Source organism: Dendrobates tinctorius, unplaced genomic scaffold (assembly GCF_039654945.1).
Source record: "Dendrobates tinctorius isolate UK_male_01 unplaced genomic scaffold, ASM3965494v1 ptg000015l, whole genome shotgun sequence".
Taxonomy (NCBI): Eukaryota; Metazoa; Chordata; class Amphibia; order Anura; family Dendrobatidae; genus Dendrobates; species Dendrobates tinctorius.
In genome coordinates, this window is record NW_027361683.1 from 20542177 (window position 1) to 20561293 (window position 19117).

At 43.7% G+C, this 19117-nt stretch overlaps 1 protein-coding gene across 1 annotated transcript in view; it reads right to left on the bottom strand.

The window, feature by feature from the left end:
• Nucleotides 1-19117, bottom strand: part of LOC141075680 (angiopoietin-2-like) — a 152608-nt gene that overhangs the window by 73242 nt on the left and 60249 nt on the right. Inside the window, exon 3 of the mRNA XM_073562789.1 lies at nt 1375-1496. Within this exon, the coding sequence (XP_073418890.1) occupies nt 1375-1496 (122 nt within the window). The remainder of the gene's footprint in view (nt 1-1374; nt 1497-19117) is intronic.

A 19117-nucleotide genomic window follows, 5' to 3' on the forward strand; every position in this document is an offset into this window, starting at 1 on the left:
AGTTTGCTGGCTAGTCAAGCACAGTGATACGGTTGTTTTAATACCAGGTATTGGTACTTTTGGCAGTGTGGACAGGTGCCAAGTCCTGTTGGAGAATGAAATTTCTATGTCTAAAAAGCTTGTCGGCAGAGGGAAGCATGAAGTGCTCTAAAATTTCCTGGTAGATGGCTGCGCTGACTTTGGTCTTCATAAAACACAGTGGACCTACACCAACAGATGACATGGCTCCCCAAACCATCACTGATTGTGGAAACTTCACACTAGACCTCAAGCAGCTTGGATTGTGGCCTCTCCACTCTTCCTCCAGACTCTGGGACCTTGATTTCCAAACGAAATGCAAGATTTACTTTCATCTGAAAACAACACTTTGGACCACTGAGCAGCAGTCCAGTTCTTTTTCTCCTTGGCCCAGGAAAGATGCTTCTGGCATTGTCTACTGGTCATGAGTGGCTTGACACAAGGAATGCAACATTTGTAGTCCATGTCCTGGATACGTTTGTTTGTGGTGGCTCTTGAAACAATTACTCCAGCAGCAGTCCACTCCTTGTGAATCTCCCCCAAATTTTTGAATGGCTTTTTCTTAACAATGCTTCCAAGGCTGCGGTTATCCCAGTTGCTTGTGCACCTTTTTCTACCACACTTTTTCCTTCCACTCAACTTTCCATTAATATGCTTGGATACAGCACTCTGTGAACAGTCAGCTTCTTTAGCAATGACCTTTTGTGGCTTACCCTCCTGGTTGAGCGTGTCAATGACTGCCTTCTGGACATCTGTCAAGTCAGCAGACTTCCACCAGATTGTGGAGGCTATTGAAACAGGGTAAGGGACCTTTTAAAATGCTTAGGAACATTAGCAGGTGTTTATGCTAATTATTCTAATTTACTGAGATAATGACGTTTGAGTTTTCATTGGCTGTAAGAAATAATCATCATCATTAACAGAAATAAACACTTGAAATAGATCACTCTGTTTGTAATGACTCTATGTCATATATGAATTTCACTTTTTGTATTTAAGAACTGAAATAAATTAAGTTTTAATTTGTAATTTTGTGAGAAGTACCTGTATATAAAGCAGCATTCGAAAGGTGATAAGGCAGACAGAGTAAACGAAAAACTCCTGCTACCCAAAACTGACAGGGAAATAGATAATAGAAGGAAAACACCCAAAGAAAAGGTGTATCTGCTGTGGCTCAGTGAAAAGAGATGCCGACGATAGAAAACAGGGAGAAGCATTCAAATTCATAACACCTAAGCATTGATTATAATTATAGAACTAAAATTTAATAAGAGGTAAATTGTAAAGTTGCTTGCAATTCAAATATATATTTTAGACTTACATAATGAATATAATATTGTTACCATTGATTCTTACCTATTCTTTTCACGTAAGTTACTGATTTCATGACTCTGTAATAGCAATGCTTTCTCCACTTTGTTGGTGGAGATGGAATTTTCCAGTAATTTTATTTCTAATCTATTTGTCTGGTTAAGGACCTGTTATTTAGACACATAAATAAACATAATTAAAATAAAAAAAATTTATGTACAGAAATATATCCACTTTACAAGTCAAGTCACCATAGACATACTAAATAAGTAGCAATAAAACCAAGGGCCCATCGTATTTTATTGAAAGATTTGGAGAATATAACACAAAAATAAAGCACAGAAGGAAGAACAATCAGCAATGACTCAATAAGGTAAAAATTCCTCATCAAACTTTGGGGGAAAATTCATCAGCTGGTTTTGCTCTCCTAGAGATCTCCTGGTCAGCGTGAATAACTATTATATAGACCTCTTAGTGGTCATCAGATTTATACAATAACTATTTTTAGAAGGATCCATCAATGAAAAGTTGATGATAAGGTGCTTTTTTGAGTCCTACAATCAGCTGTAAACCTGGGGTAACTCCACAACAAGTAGTCAATTTCACTCAAGTGCCAAAATAAAAAAATAAAAATTTGAGTAACTAAGTTTTCTTTTACTATTGACCAGCCTACGTAAAGTAATGAATCTTTATAGTGTACTCTACTAACTTTTTTCCTCCTCCAATCTCTAACACCATGCTGAAAGTGCTGGTTTGCCTACCTAGTTGATGTTGACCTATTGATAGTTTGAATTTTACATAGTGATGAGAGAATAGTGAAATATTTGGATTCGGGAAAATTGGCACTAATATTTTCGAATATCCGTGTATTCGTACTGAATAACGAATCCAATGTTAATCAATGGGAAAGCCGAATATTTTTCTGTTGGACCCAACAAACAGGTCTGGGAACAAAGCTGAAAAGGATGGGAAAGAGCTTAAACTAAATGGGAACAGCATGGAGAAGATGCCTGCATGCCTTTCTGACTCATGCTATCTGAGAATAATGTTGTCAGACTATTGCTTCGGTTTTACAGATTTTTAAAACAACCTAAAAAACCAAATCGATTTTTTTTAAAGGGAAAAATGCTAAGAAACAGTATTTCCTTCATAATTACATGTATGTAGCAAAATAAAAATAATAATAAAAAATTATACTTCCCCTTTAGCATATGTTCACACGGAGCGTTATGGTAATCACATAAACAAGAGAAACCAAGAGATATGAGTGACCTGCTCACAAGCTTACAATCTATGAGGGAATAGGGGAGACATGAAAGGTGGATGGTAACAATTGCTTTCATTGTTCTAACTAGCCATAACGTAATAAATCGGGTGTTCATGTAATGCTGCATGAACCGTGCACCAATCAGTATGTGCAAAAGTACAGACACAGAGGGCTATTAAATGCATAAAGTGTGTGAGAAAAAGATACAAGGATCCTGGTTATGAAGAAAATTTTGAATGAGCAATACAGGGATAGTTAGATAAATGTGTGGAGGTGGAAGGTGGTTCATATGTTGGCAAGGTTTAATGAGCAGCAGAGAGCAGTGTCTGAATTCCAGCTTGTCAATGCCCATCAGAATAACACTCATCCCCCACACATAACTGCCGAGTGGGTGTGGATCGATAACATTTCTGAGGTTCTTCAAAACTTTGAGCAGTGTACCAAGATGCTGAGCGCTATTGTCAGCGTAACCATCCCGCTGCTCTGTCTATTAAAACGTTTGCTGCGGAATCTCAAAGAGGAAGCTTTGAATGCTGAGCAGGTGGCTATGGAGCAAGATTTTACAGTGGCTGATACCACACAGCCCAGTCTCTCATAATATTCTCAGGCCACATTGGGTGATGATGAGGAACAGGGGGAGGAAGATGAAGCGGAACAGGAGTTTTTTGTCTGTGCTACAGCGGGGACTCCCAATCCAGCTTCATGCCTGTCCCGCATGGATGGACTGAAGAGGAGAAGAAGGAGGAGGAGGCTATGCAGCGTGAGGAGAGGATTGTTAGTGTTCTTCCTGTTGAGGACACTGAATGTTTGCCTTTTTGTAGTCTGCCACACATGGCAGAGTTCAAATCCAGATGTCTTTCCCAAGACTTTTGCGTGAAACACATTTTGTCCAACATGAAATATTGGCTGTGCACTTTTCTTGACCACGGTTCAAGGAGAAATTTTCTTCTCTCATGTCGGAGGCAGATGTGCCATTTTCAGTGCATGTATGCCGGACGACCGTTGTGGAAGACTTGCTAAAAAGATTACCCTCAGACAACGCTGATGGCAGAGGTACCTGCTTTTTTACACCCACAAGGATTACAGGGGAGGGCCATGCACACCAGGTGCAACTCAGGGGGGAAGGACAACTGATAAATTTTCATGAGCTCTATGGATGACAGCAACATAATGTAAAAGCAGCCCAAATGTTTTGCTTGGGAAGTTGTCTTAACATTCATCCCTTACTACCCAAACCCATTTTGTTCATGAAATCATTTCCTCCTCCTCCTGCAAAAAGTACTTAGTGGTCATACATGTATACCCCACGTGGCTAATGTTTTGTACTTTGTGAAAACTTAGCACATTGTGCAATGGTGAAACTTTTACTCCCTATCGATTCCCTTGCTGACACACTCCAAATGTGGAGTAATGAAGATTATTGCTCCTGCTAAATAGTCACGTAAGATTATCTGTACCCGGGTTGTGCCAGTCGCAGAACTGCTAGATAAAGATACACTATTTTTTAAACCAATAGAAAATTAAGATTTTTTTAAAATCGTCATGCTGACACACTCCAAATGCGGAGTAATGAAGATTATTGCCCCTGATAAATTGTCATGTACAATTATCTTTACCCGGATTGTGCCAGTCGCAGAACTGCTACATAAAGATACGCTATTTTTTACAACAAAAGAAATTAAGATTTTTGTCAACCCCTTAGTGACAGAGCCAATTTGGTACTTACTTAATGACCAAGCCAATTTTTACAATTTCTGACCACTGTCACTTTATGAGGTTATAGCTCTGGAACTCTTCAACGTATCCCACTGATTCTGAGACTTGACATATTGTACTTCATGTTAGTGGCAAAATTTCTTCAATATAACTTGCGCTTATTTATGAAAAAAATGGAAATATGGCAAAAGTTTTGAATATTTTGCAATTTTCAAACATTTAATTTTTGTACTCTTAAATCAGAGAGTGGTGTCACACACAATAGTTAATAAATAACATTTCCCCCATGTCTACTTTAAATCAGCACAATTTTGTAACATAATTTTTTTGTTAGGCAGTTATAACAGTTAAAAGTTGATCAGCGATTTCTCATTTTTCCAACAAAATTTACAAAGCCATTTTTTTAAGGACCACCTCACATTTGAAGTGAGTTTGGGTGGTCAACATAACAGAAAATACCCAAAACTGACGCCATTCTAAAAACTGCACCCCTCAAGGTGCGCAAAACCACATTCAAGAAGGTTATTAACCCTTCAGGTGCTTCACGAGAACTAAAGCAATGTGGAAGGAAAAAAATGAACATTTTACTTTTTTCACAAAAAATGTATTTTGGAACCAATTTTTTTTATTTTCACATGGGTATCAGAAGAAAATGGACCACAAAGTTTGTTGTTCAATTTCTCCTGAGGACGCCGATACCCCATATTTGGGGAAAAGCCATTGTTTGGGTTCATGGCAGGGCTCAGAAGGGCAGGAGCATCATTTTACTTTTTGAACGCAAAATTGTCTAGAATCAATGGTGGCGCCATGTTGCGTTTGGAGACCCACTGATGTACCTAAACATCCTGAACCCCCCCAATTCTAACTCCAACCCTAACCCCAACACACCCCTAACCCTAATCCCAACCCTAACCACAACCCTAACCACAACCCTAGCCCAACCCTAACTTTAGCCCAACTTTAACTTTAGACCAACCTTAACCCAAGCCCCAACCCTAACCCTAGCCCATCCCTACCCTAACTTTAGCCCAACCCTATCCCTAACTTTAGCTCAACACTGAGCCTAACTTTAGCCCAACTTACTTTAGCCCAAATCTAAACCTAATCGAAAAATGGAAATAAATGCATTTTTTTAAATTATTTTTACCTAACAAAGGGGGTGATAAAGGGGGATTTGATTTACTATTTTTTTATATTGATCACTGTGATAGGGTCTATCACAGTGATCAAAATGAACATATAGGAAAAATTGGCAGATCTCGGTGGGCACACTGCGCATACGCCCACCATTTTCTCACAGAAGATGACGCCGGTGGCCTGAGGGACCTCACAGGGATTTCAGGGACACCAGAGATACCCGGGGGGATCTGAGGACCCTATTTCTCTCTCCTCTTATGTGCGATCACATCGGAGGAGAGAGAAATTAAATAGGAAATTGGATTTTTTGTGGTCGCCGTTATACCATTAATAACGGCATTAATAATGGCAATCGCAACACTAGGGTCAGTAAAAACCAACCAGAATCATGCTCTCTGGGGTCTCAGCTACCCTCAACAGCTGAGACCACGGAGAAATCCCCACTTATTTCTTAGCGCCGTTAAAAAGCGGCGCTATGACATAAGTACCCTTAACTGCTGCATTTGAAAGGCATATCGGCAGTCATTAAGGGGTTAAATCGCCTTGCTGACACACTGCAAATGGGGAGTAATGAAGATTATTGCCCCTTCTAAATTGTCACGTACAATTATCTCTACCCAGATTGGGCCAGTAGCACAACTGCTAGATAAAGATATGCTATTTTTTAGAAGAATAGAAATTAAGATTTTTTTTAAATCGCCTTGCTGACACACTGCATCTCTACCTGGATTATATCTACCTGGATTACACCAGTTGCACAATTAGACAAATATTAGGTATTTTAAGTGGAAAATAGAAGAGAGCTACAGCATGTACTTGCAATGGTGAGAACACCCAGCTGCCTGCATTTCACCCACCCTCCCCCCTATTATATCTCTCACTACTAAATCCCCACCTAACAAACAAAAACAAGTAATCTTGACAGTTTTTAGCTCTTTTTGGAATAAATAACGCTCACTATAACTTTCTATCACTGTCCCTATGCTCTTTTCAATCTCCCTACGCTCTCACTACACTGTTTCTTGCTGAAATGTGCGCAAGATGGCGCAGGCATGTTCATTGGCTGCAAATAAAGCGCCAAACATGTTGGGTGGGTCACTCGAATATACCGAGTTGAATACATAATTATTCGCTGAGTAACGAATAGCCTGAATACCATACTATTCATGCGAGTAACAAATAGTGCCGAATGCATTTGCTCATCACTAATTGTAGGTCTAACAAAGATAATTAGTTATTTGTGCAAAAAAAGAAGTCCTCAGATAATGTCTCACTGGACCATGCAAAGAAATCCTCACTTTGTCACTTCCTATCATTACAGTGCCAGGAGAAGAGTACAGCTGCAGTGTGAGAGCGCCTGGAGCAGCTGGAATCTTTATGGAGCAGTCTTTGCACATTTCTTTGTCGTTATACCATCACCTTCTTTATTCTCTGAATTGTAGGTCCAGAGCACTGTATGTGACAAACATTGCTCCCATGAGGATTTTTACTGCACCAGCACCCAGTGATGCAGCTCTCATCTTCTCCTGGGACTGTAATAACTGTTTTAACCTTCTCAGTGGGTGTTTTCATTTTTTCATGAGTTTGTAAGTCTCCTATATTAAATATTGTTCTGTATATGTCCAGCAAATTGACATGTACAAAACCCAGTACAATAAAAAATGTTGCTTTAATGAAAAAATTACATTAAGCAGCACTATACTACAGCTGTTTTCAAGTTGAAAATTGGTTGATTCTATGTCGAAGGTTTCATTTTGAATAATAAAAATATCTTCAAATTTACATCAGACAATGTAGTAAGTACTAAAAAGCAGGGAAAGCTGAATAAGTGCAGACATAGTATACAAGATGGACTTATGTTAGTGTTAGGATTAAATAAAAATGTTCTGAATGTAACCAGACTCTCATGACTATAGATAAAAGTAAACAATGTCTATAAAGTAGTAATGGAAAACAAGAAGAAAAGGCAAAGTGAAGGCATGCAAGGACAGGTGTATGTGTGCGCCCCAGAGGCTCAGTCGCCACAGAGGTACTGCACCTTCTCCTAAGGTGCAGTGCCCCACCGTCTGGGTAAGTTGGGAGCTCCTTTCCACGCTCCAACACTCGCACCCCACACACACAGAGTAGTTCTGCACAGCCACAAGCGGCTCTGTACTTAGAGAGCAGCAGAGCACCTTTGGTGGTTCTCTGCTTGGAACACTGGACGTGCTGGGAGGTGGGTGGAGTTGGAATACATAAGAGACTGGGAAGGTTTAGAATTACAGTTCAGTCTGACGGGGAGTTCAGTCTGCAGGTCAGTCTGCAGAGGTCAGTCTGCGGTGGCAGTCTGCGAGAGCAGTCCCCCAGGAGAAGGAAGTCACTCAGAGAGGAGTGAGGATCCCTGGAAGAAGGGATGGAGGAAGAAGTGCTGCAGCTGCCTCAGTGACCTGAGCCAGCCGGCACGAGAAAGGAGATTAAGGAGAAAGACGTAGAACTGTAACCTAAGTTTCCATGAGAAAGAGAGTCAAGTACGGAACGAAGGAGTAGAGAACAGAGAGGAGACGTGGGTTGGAAGAGGAACCCTGCCTGTAGGTTCTCAGCGCAAGGCCAGGGCTCGGTCCCCGAGGTTGTATGGACACTTATGGTTCTGCAGCAGACACCGGTGGAGTAGTTGGCTGTAAATGCATTACTCCCATCCAAGACTTGAGGCACAACAGCAACACAGATAGAGAGCCAGGAGTGAGGTGTCCCCAAAGCAGGCTACAGCTGTCTGCCGTGCAAGTAGAGTTCTGGGAACATCTCTTAGGAGGCATTCCAGGGTTACTAAGTACTGGAGTGCTTCACACCACAAGGCGCATTGGCGGAGTCGTTCAGGAAGGTACATGTTGGCGGAGTGTTAGAGAGGAGAGCCCTGACTTGTCCGGGAGGTTGGTTGAGCCTTTACCCCGGGAGACACAGCACGGAGGCAGGCACCAGTGTGTACCACGAACTGTGAGTAAAGCTATGAAACTGCAAGCTCTGGTGTCCTCCATTTATGTGTGTGCTAACACCTTCAGCACTGCTACATCTGGGTACCAGCATCCATACCATCCTGCGCCTCTCCTGATCCATAGCACCTACACTGCCCTGGGACTACAGCTCCACCTGTGGGGAGCTATACCATCTTTGCTGCACCACACCATCAGTCCCAGCGGATCTGCATGCAGCGTCGGCTTAACACCTCGCTTGCCAAACACCACAGGTGGCGTCACAAACTATTCCCATAAACTACATCAAAAACCACCATTGATTTGGGGGCCCAGGGCCACGGACCGGGTCACCGCCACTGTGACACATCCCCCTGACACCGGCCCGGTACCGAGTACCCCGCTGCCCTGGGAGGGCGACCCATATGCACAGGGAATAGAGAAACAATAGAGGCTAGGGATGCAGTTTGAGAGACTGCAATATGATGGATGACCAAAGTTGTTCAATAGAAACAGTGAACTGACAAAACTGACAAAACTGTGATAGATTGCTGGGAACCAGGACAAGGGCCACGAGCTGAAAACTCTGAGAATATCTGGCATAACATAGAAATTCTGATAACATTCACATATATGGCTACATACACATTTAAAATACATGATAATACTTCTTGTTATCCTACAGATTTCTTTGATGGCTATTAAAGATGAGCAAATCTTAAAATGTTACTTTGGCAATTTTAACGAAATTTCACAAAAAATTCATTTTGCAATGAAAAGTACTCCAAAGCCTTAAAATTGCCCTAAAAATGTATCTTACACTATGTGGAGACACAGCATTGTATCTTAATTAACCAAATGTCTATTTTTAGCAAACCAAGAAGAATAGACTGCTATCTGTATGTTGGCTTTTGAATTTAAGTATTTCTTTCTGGCTGGTCAAGAAAACAGACTTTTGCTTGTGTAAGAACGGGTTCACATAGCGATAACATAGCCCGTTCAACGCATAGCGTTGACAGGCTGCATTAACGCTATAGCATAACGCGATATGCATTATGCTATACCACTAGCGCTGATGCTTCATCTTCGCTAGCGGTGACGGAGCCTCAGATGCTGCAGGCTGTGCAGAGAATAACGGCATGTCGCGAACATATGCCGCTTTATGGCATACGTCGCGATGCGCCACATAATGGGGGTCTATGGCGGCATTAATGGACTGCATTACACCGCGTTATACCGCGGTGTAACGCAGTCCGTTTAAGGGACTGCCATAACGCAGTGTGACTCCAGCCTTAGACTGTAATATTGACTTGTAAGCTGATATTTGATATAACATAGTGTGTTCTTATCCTTAATGACTAGAAATATACTAATTATGCATTGGGTAGCCCAGATAGTTTGTTGATTTTTAAAACATAGAAAGAAAATTTATGCAAATAGATTACATAATCAAACAAAGCGACGTCACCATTCTTCCCCTTATCTGTGATGCTAGACTGACGGACACTTTAAGTATAAAAATAGGTTACATGCCTTGTTATAGACTGAGAGAGACAGAGAGACTGAAAGACAGCCAGAGATTCTGCCAAGACATCCAAACATCCAGGGGACCTTACAGGACTGCTGCCAATATATCATGGCCTTTACACATTCTACAGGAAACAACCTAGGGTACCTTGGTCCTGGTTGGAAGAATACAGATCTGCTCCACTCACCATCACTGAACCATGGATATGTTTAGAGAAAGCCAGGATTGGTACCCGCCGGTCGCCTGGCTCCATGGAGATGTTCTGAGAAGACAGGATGTGACCCTTGGGTCAACTGGCCTTGTACCTGTATTCATCTCCCTATGCTTATTTTTACCTCCTCTCTGTGTGCATGCCACAGGTGGGGTAGCTGACCCTGGGAGCTCCGACGTAACAGCTGCCATTATCCCAGTGAGTCAACAGAAGGGTGAGACTCTCTAATGTGCATCATCTTGGGGTATTTTGCTGAGACTGTTCTACATGTTATCTGCCTGTTTTGTGGTCCAATAAAGTATTGTCATACTGTTTTACCCTAACCCTGTTTTGTCTGAGTAGCGTTATGCCATTGTTAAAGGGAAAAAGGGCGTTCGGCGGACTACCTCTGGTCCATGCGGTTTTGGATTCACACACTATTTTCTTTTCTTCACACACTAATCTTCTTCTGTTGTCCTGTCACACATGCTGTCTGTACAGTTTTTTCAGTGTTTTACTGTTTTCTTTCAAGCTGTGAGCTGTGACATACAATGGGGGAAACAATAGACATGAACAGTCTATAATTTTTGTTAGAATCTATTTCGTTTTGACCATCTGCCATCTTGTTGTGGTTTTCTGGCTGCTGTTTTTTTTCCTCTGGTGCTGGGTTTGTCTTAGGTCAGGTGATTGTATCATCCTTTATTACCCAGCACCTGCCTCCCAGTCCTCGCTGGACAACGGTGTTAATCCGCTAGTGTTCTGGTTTGGTGCCTTCTTAGCTTTCTGTGTGTGATTTTCTGAAGTTCTGGGATCTCTAGTTCTGCCAGTTTTGTTTTTGGCTTTCCATTCGTTTCTGCAGCTCCCCTTATTTTCCTGCTAGGAGGTTACCTGTTTTTGTTTCACAGTCCCTAGACTTCTTAGGGATTCCCTTCCCCCAACCTTTAGGTCTTCGTTTGAGTCTAGTCTAGGAAACGTCAGTGGGTCTATTCACAAGGAATAGGTCGCCCACTCCAATGTAGGGTTACAGCCTAGTCCTAGTGCAGGGTCAGTTTCTCCCACATCTACCCTAGTCCTGAGTTGCAGATTTGTAACAATTTTATGGGTAGATTAATTTTAGCATTGAGAGATAGAATATCAAAAATAAAATCCAGAAAATCATATTGTATAAATTGTATAAATTTATTTGCATTTTGCAGTGAGAAATAAGTATTTGATCCCTCTGGTAAACAAGACTTAATACTTGGGGCAAAACCCTTGCTGGCAAGCACAGCAGTCTGACTTTTTTGTAGTTGATGATAAGGTTTGCGCACATGTCAGGAGGAATTTTGGTCCACTCCTCTTTGCAGATAATCTCTAAATCATTAAGATTTTGAGACTGTCACTTGGCAACTCGGAGCTTCAACTCCTTCCAAAAGTTTTCTATGGGATTGAGATTTGGAGACTGAATAGGCCACTCCATGACCCTAATGTGCTTCTTTTTGAGCCACTACTTTGCTGTCTTGGCTGTATGTTTTGGGTCTTTGACTTGCTGGAAGACCCAGCCACGACCCATTTTTAATGTCCTGGCGGAGGGAAGAGGGTTGTCTCCATCCATTCTCCCAATGATGTGGTGAAGTAGTCCTGTGCCCTTAGAAGAGAAACACCCACAAAACATAATGTTTCCACCTCCATGGTTGACAGTGGGGACAGTGTTCTTTGGGTCATAGGCAGCATTTCTCTTCCTCCAAACATGGAGAATTGAGTTAATGCCAAAGAGCTCAATTTTTGTCACATCTAACCACAGAACCTTCTCCCAGTCATTCACAGAATCATCCAGGTGTTCACTGGCAAACTTCAGATGGGCCTGCACATGTGCCTTCTTGAGCAGGGGGACCTAGTGGGCACTGCAGGATTTTAAACCTTTACGGCGTAATGTTTTACCAATGGTTTTCTTGGTGACTGTGGTCCCAGCTGCCTTGAGATCATTAACAAGATCCCCCTGTGTAGTTTTAGGCTGATCTCTCACCTTCCTCATGATCAATGATACCACACATGGTGAGATTTTGCATGGTACCCCAGATCGATGTCAATTGACAGTCATTTTGTGTTTCTTCCATTTTCTTACTATTGCACCAACAGTTGTCTCCTTCTCACCCAGTGCCTTATGTATGGTTTTGTAGCCCATTCCAGCTTTGTGTAGGTCTATGATCTTGTCCCTAACATCCTTATAAAGCTCTTTGGTCTTGTCCATGTTGTAGAGGTTAGAATCTGACTGATTGAGTCTGTGGACAGGAGTCTTTTATAAAGGATACTATGCAAGACAGCTGTCTTTAATGCAGGTAACAAGCTGATTAGGAGCATGTAACTGATCTGTAGGAGCCAGAACTCTTAATGGTTGGTAGGGTATCAAATACTTATTTCTCACTGCAAAAAGCAAATAAATTTATATAATTTATACAATGTGAGTTTATGGATTTTATTTTTGATATTCTATCTCTCAATGCTAAAATTAACCTACCCTTAAAATCATAGATTGTTCATGTCTTTATCAGCGGGCAAACTTACAAAATCAGTAAGGGATCAAATACCCTTTTCCCTCACTGTACTTTCAATATCCAGATTCAGAAACAAATTGATACTGCATTTCTTGCTCCTGCTTTTTTACATGTTATGATAGTCTTTCCTGATTGGCTATACCAAGTAAAGTGGCAGATGCAGTGTGATTATGGGGAGGCCCACTTTAGGTCATGTGTTTCTTTTCATTCTGAAACTAGCTTCTGCTATGTGTAAAATGGTTGCAGACCTCACGTGAAGCAATTGCAAAATGTTTGAATTTACTGTTTTAAGCAAATTCCTAAAAATTTTATATGAATTAGATTTGCATCAAATCGATTCACTCATCTCTAGTGCATATGTAGTTAATGTGTAACTGTAGGGATGAGCGAACATGCTTGCGAGTATCTCTTCACTCAATGAGCATTAGCTGGTTCTTGGTTTGAAGCTCAAATCCCAGCCCCACATGTTTGGCGGCTGTTACACAGCCAATGAACATGCGTGGATTGCCTAACAGTCACAGTAATGCTGTAGCCATCTTGGTAGTGGCATTTCTGTGATTGGATGTCCGCATTACCTCATCTGAGGTTATAAAAGGACAGGTACCGCCATGCTTTGCTCACTGACGCCATTGCACAGCTCAGATAAAGTTTTGATTAGAGGGAGAAAGCAGTTATCAAGACCTGTGTGTGCACAATTTAACTAATCAGAGTCATCTAATGTTGATACTGGTGCTGATGCTGAACCATCATACTAATAGTCCTTCTAAAGGCTAATCTTGTGCATTGCTATTTGTATCAGATATGGTCTGCATTTAGCCTAGGGATAGTTGCAGGAGCAGGGAGAGTTGCAGAATACAGCCTTTAGGCTGGGACTTGAGGCTTTGCAGTCCATTAATAAATATATAGTTTCTGCACGTGACCCCATCTCTTTTGGAGGGTGAAAAAATTGACTATATTGTCATCCATACAATTTAGTGTGCTTAGTAAAAACCTCCCTGGATTGAATTTGTCATCCGTGGAGTATTACGTTTTTTGTGTTACATTTTGGTGGTATATAACACTCCAAAAAAGCATACAAAATTTTTTCTGGATTTAAATTGATATCCATAGGGTATTAGGTGCCTTGTGTTACATTTCGGTGGTATATAACATTCCAAAAAAGCGGTCAAAAATTGCAGTTGACCAGTTTTTTTTTAATTAAAAATAAACTTGGTTTCCCAAGACCTAGCAATAAGAAATTGCGTAAGGCGCACGGTAAGGGACCAGGAAGTGGGCACCACATTTTAAAAAAGACATCAACAAACTGGAGCAAGTTCAGAAAAGAGCGACCAGAATGGTGACCGGTCTGCAAACCCTGTCTTATGAGGAAAGGTTGCAGGATTTGGGAATGTTTAGCTTGCACAAGAGAAGACTGAGAGGAGACTTAATAGCTGTCTGCAAATATCTCAAGGGCTGTCTCATTGTAGAAGGATCATCTTTATTCTCATTTCCACAAGGAAAGACTAGAAGCAATGGGATGAAACTGAATGGGAGGAGACACAGATTAGATATTAGAAAAAACTTTTTGACAGTTAGAGTGATCAATGAGTGGAACAGGCTGCCACGAGAGGTTGTGAGTAGAGTTGAGCGACTTTTGGTTTTTTAGGGTCGCGTTTCGTTTCGTTTCGTGAAACCCGACTTTTCCAAAAGTCGGGTCGAGCAAGATCGTCCGATTATAGGGAAAAGACGGGGTCGTCCCGAAACACGAAACCCAATGTAAGTCAATGGGGAATAAAAGTCGGCAGTGAGAGGAGGACAGGAAACACACCTACAGTGCCCATTTGAATGCCAAAAGCATCAATTCTTCTTACTTAAGCTTGTCAACCTTAATTAACTTCATAATACAAGTTACGCACTGAAAAATGGGGGTTATTTGGCTAAAGTTGTGGGGGGGGAGGGCTGGCTGCAGGTTTTCATGTGCCCTGGGCGAAAGAGCGCCCCTTTAACACATACCACAACTCATCATGCTCCGATACGGCAGAGAAATAGCGGTATAGTACAATGAAAAATACCTCACTTTTTACATCTCATGACGAGGCCCATCTATTTCTCCATACAGAATCATTGGTCCCATATAATGTTTGAAACAGTATATGATGAGCTCCACATAATGCTACAGTATATGTTGGTCCCCATGGATGAAGCTCCACTGTCTTATGGGCCCAAATAATGCTCCAAACATAATGGGCCCCATTTCTAATGCTCTAGTGTATAATGGGCCCTGTAAATGCTGCTCCAGTGTCTGATGTCCACCTTTGGAATGTTCCAGTGTATGGTGGGCCCCATCTATCATTCTCCAGAGTATAGTGCTCCCCAAAAATTGCTGTCCCAACATTGAAAACAATCAAATAAGTCTCCTCGCTAGGGAATCCCTGTACTTGTCTGGATTCCTCGTCGTCCCCATCTTCCATCTCACTGCACAGTATTTCAACTTTGCAAGTGCTGTGATCCTGGGCAAGCAGGGGGGGCCCACTCGTTGGCGACGGCACTGGCACAGGGCCCCTGATAGTATGGTGGTGTGTCTGATGGCGGGTGGGCCGAACCTGCACTTTCATCTGCAGCTTCCTCTTTGTCACCGTGTAAGATGGAACTGTATATGGGAAGGGTAACCTGAGTTTCATCAGGGTCAGATTCAGGCCGTGTAGCGTGCGAGGGGAATGTAGTGGTCTGGGTCAATGTACCAGCAGATTCATCGAGCAGTGGCTGGGCATCAGTGCACTTGTGTCGCCCCCAGGAGTACGGTCGCCACAGTGGCATTACTTTCTTCCTAGGGAGTGTGATGTCATGCTTGGGAGCAACGAAGGATCTCTCTAGCAGGTTAACTGATTGGGCGGCATTATTCCCACGAGTCATGACCCTCCAAACAGCGTTCATGAAGGCAAAGTGTTTGTTTTATGTGGGCAGTATGGTTGCAAAGCTGAACCTTAAAGGAATGTCCAGAAGGGCACCACCAGGAGTGGAGCCTACGGTTAAATTCGACTCCACCTGGGAAACCTCAACCATGCCAGCTACAGAACAGATGCACACATTGCAAGCTTAATTCCGTTAACGAACGAGACTCCGTCATGCCCCGCGGTCCGAGTCCGGCTTACTAGAGGGACACGTGAGGCTCTGGCACATGAGATTGGCCAATAACTGGTGTGTCATGCCCTTACATGTCCGTGGCTGCATGTGCGCTACACTGAAAAGGCCAGCGTTTGTCGCTTACAGGTGCAGATAACCCGCTGAACAACGTTAGTGATGGGGATCACTGATTACAATTATTACCCGCGAACAATGATTTCCCAGTAAGTGCAGGTCAACCGCAGTTCCGGAATTAGGCCTAACCGTCATTCCTGAAAAAATGAAAAACTTACGTGTGCAAACAACAGGTGCTGTAGCTTGCTTAACAGCTCGCCAGCCGTTCTCACGCCCAGTATGGATTACACATGATTGCACAAAGGTGAGAAAGGGTACCGTATCCCCAGATAACATGTATGGATAGCATACACATTCAAAATATATGTCTATACATCAGGAGGCAGGCTCAGACGGTGTTAGGCCCAGTATGGATTGCACGTGATTGCACAAAGGTTAGAAAGGGTACCGTTTCCCCAGATAACATGTATGGATAGCGTACACATTCAAAATATATGTCTCAGGAGGCAGGCTCAGACGGTGTTAGGCCCAGTATGGATTGCACGTGATTGCACAAAGGTTAGAAAGGGTACCGTATCCCCGGATAACATGTATGGATAGCGTACACATGCAAAATATATGTCTCAGGAGGCAGGCTCAGACGGTGTTAGGCCCAGTATGGATTGCACGTCATTGCACAAAGGTTAGAAAGGGTACCGTATCCCCGGATAACATGTATGGATAGCGTACACATTCAAAATATATGTCTCAGGAGGCAGGCTCAGACGGTGTTATGCCCAGTATGGATTGCACGTGATTGCACAAAGGTTAGAAAGGGTACCGTTTCCCCGGATAACATGTATGGATAGCGTACACATTCAAAATATATGTCTATACATCAGGAGGCAGGCTCAGACGGTGTCAGGCACAGTATGGATTTGACGGCCCAGACTACACAGCGGAGGAGCAGGGAGAGGTAAAGATTGCAAATGCTGGGGCCCTGCCCAAGCAAGGGGGGCCCACTCGTGGGCGTCGGTACTGGCACTGGGCCCCTCATAGTACGGCGGTGTGTCTGACGGCGGGTGTGCACCACCACCGTCAGAGACACTTGATTGCACTATGAAGGACCCTGTACCAGTGCCCGCGCCCAAGAGTCGGCCTACCCACCTGTCCAGGGCAACGGCACTCGCACGGTGTTGTGCGCTAGGTGGTGACCCCGGCCATGGGGGGGGAGGCAGCACAGTTAGGGAGTTTTAGAAAGTGGCATATGTTGATGTTGGACATTCAGCTGATGCAAAAGGTGAAATAGGTCAAGTCCCAGGAAGAGGTGGACCAAAGCAAGCCATTTTTCTGTCACCCTATGTGTCATCAGAGGAAGGTGGGACAAAATCCTTGGAAACCCATGCGTGGTTCATTTTAATGAAGGTTAGATCATCCACATTTTGGGTTGACAGACGGGTCCTTTTTTCTGTCAGGATTGATCCAGCTGCACTGAAGACTCTTTCCGATAGCACACTTGCAGCTGGGCAAGCGAGCTCCTGTAAGGCATATTGTGCCAATTCAGGCCAGGTGTCCAGTTTAGCGGCCCAATAGTCAAAGGGGAATGACCTGTGTGGGAGAACATCGATATGGGAGGAAAAGTAGTTTGTAACCATAGTTGACAACTGCTGTCTCCTGTCACTTTCCATCGATGCAGTATTACCAGTTGTGTGAGCGGTATTTGAAAAATCAGTCCACAACATTGTCATGAAACCCCTGTCTCCAACGCCACTTCTGCTGTGTGCACCACGAACACCTCTGCCAAGCTGCCCCCGGCCCGTACGGCTCGTGTGAGAACCATCACCGCTGCTGTGTGCTGGGAATGCCTCAAGCAACCGATTTACCAGAGTTGCTTGTTTATTAGCCAATATTAGGTCAAGGTTCTCCTGTGGCATGATGTTTTGTAATTTGCCTTTATAGCGTGGATACAGGATGCTGGCCAACCAGTAGTCGTCATCATTCATCATTTTGGCAATGCGTGGGTCCCTTTTTAGGATCTGCAAGGCATAATCTGACATGTGGGCCAATGTTCCCGATGTCAATAATGCACTGCGAGTGCTGGTTGGAGGAGCACTTTCTGGCAAATCCACATCCCTCCAGTCACGCACAAACCCTGTACCAGACCTTGCCACGCCAACATTTTCACTTGCCACACGAGATGTATCCTCCTCCCCTAAGTAATCATCCCCATCATCCTCCTCCTCCTCCTCTTCTTCCTCCACCTCGTCCAGGAGAGGTCCCTGAGCAGACAATGGCTGAATGTCATCAAGGATTCCCTCCTCCTCTTCCTCCTCATCAACATTGGCTGCAGACGCCTGCTCCTTAAGGTGCGTCAAAGTTTGCATGAGCAGACGCATAAGTGGGATGCTCATGCTTAGGATGGCGTCGTCTGCGCTTACCAGCCGTGTGCATTCCTCAAAACACTGAAGGACTTTACAGAGGTCTTTCAGCTTCGACCACTGCACACCTGTCAACTCCATGTCTGCTCTCAAAGTGCCTGGCCGTGTATCCTCCCACAAATGCATTATGGCCTGCCTCTGCTCGCACAGCCGCTCCACCATGTGCAGGGTGGAGTTCCACCTTGTTGCAATGTCGATAATGAGGCGGTGGTTGGGAAGGTGGAGCAATCGCTGCAGCTTCTGCATACGAACGGAGTGTACAGGCGACCGGCGGATGTGCGCGCACAGTCTTCGCACCTTCTGGAGCAGAGCTGTTAACTCCGGATAATTTTTGAGGAAGCACTGCACCACCAGGTTCAAGGTGTGAGCCAAGCAAGGTATATGGCTGAGTTTTGAAAGGGCTATGGCTGCCACAAAATTACGGCCGTTATCACTAACTACCTTGCCTGCCTCAAGATGTACACTGCCCAGCCATGACTCAGTTTGTCGCTTCAAGTACTCGGCCAGCACCTCGGCGGTGTGTCTGTCGCCCAAACACATCATCTGCAACACAGCCTGCTGACGCTTTCCACTAGCTGCTCGATAGGGGGACACATCGTGTGCAACAGTGGCAGCTGCAGATGGAGTGCTCGTACGACTGCGCTCTGTGGACGAGCTTTCGCTTCTGGAGGAGGAGGAGGAGGGTCGAACGCCTACAGCCAACTGTTTCCTATACCCTGGGCTAGGCAGCATTGTCCCACCACCGCTGTCCCCTGTGGACCCTGCATCCACCACATTAACCCAGTGCGCAGTGATGGACACGTAACGGCCCTGGCCATGCCGACTGGACCATGCATCAGTTGTGAGGTGCACCTTTCCGCTCACTGACTGCTTGAGT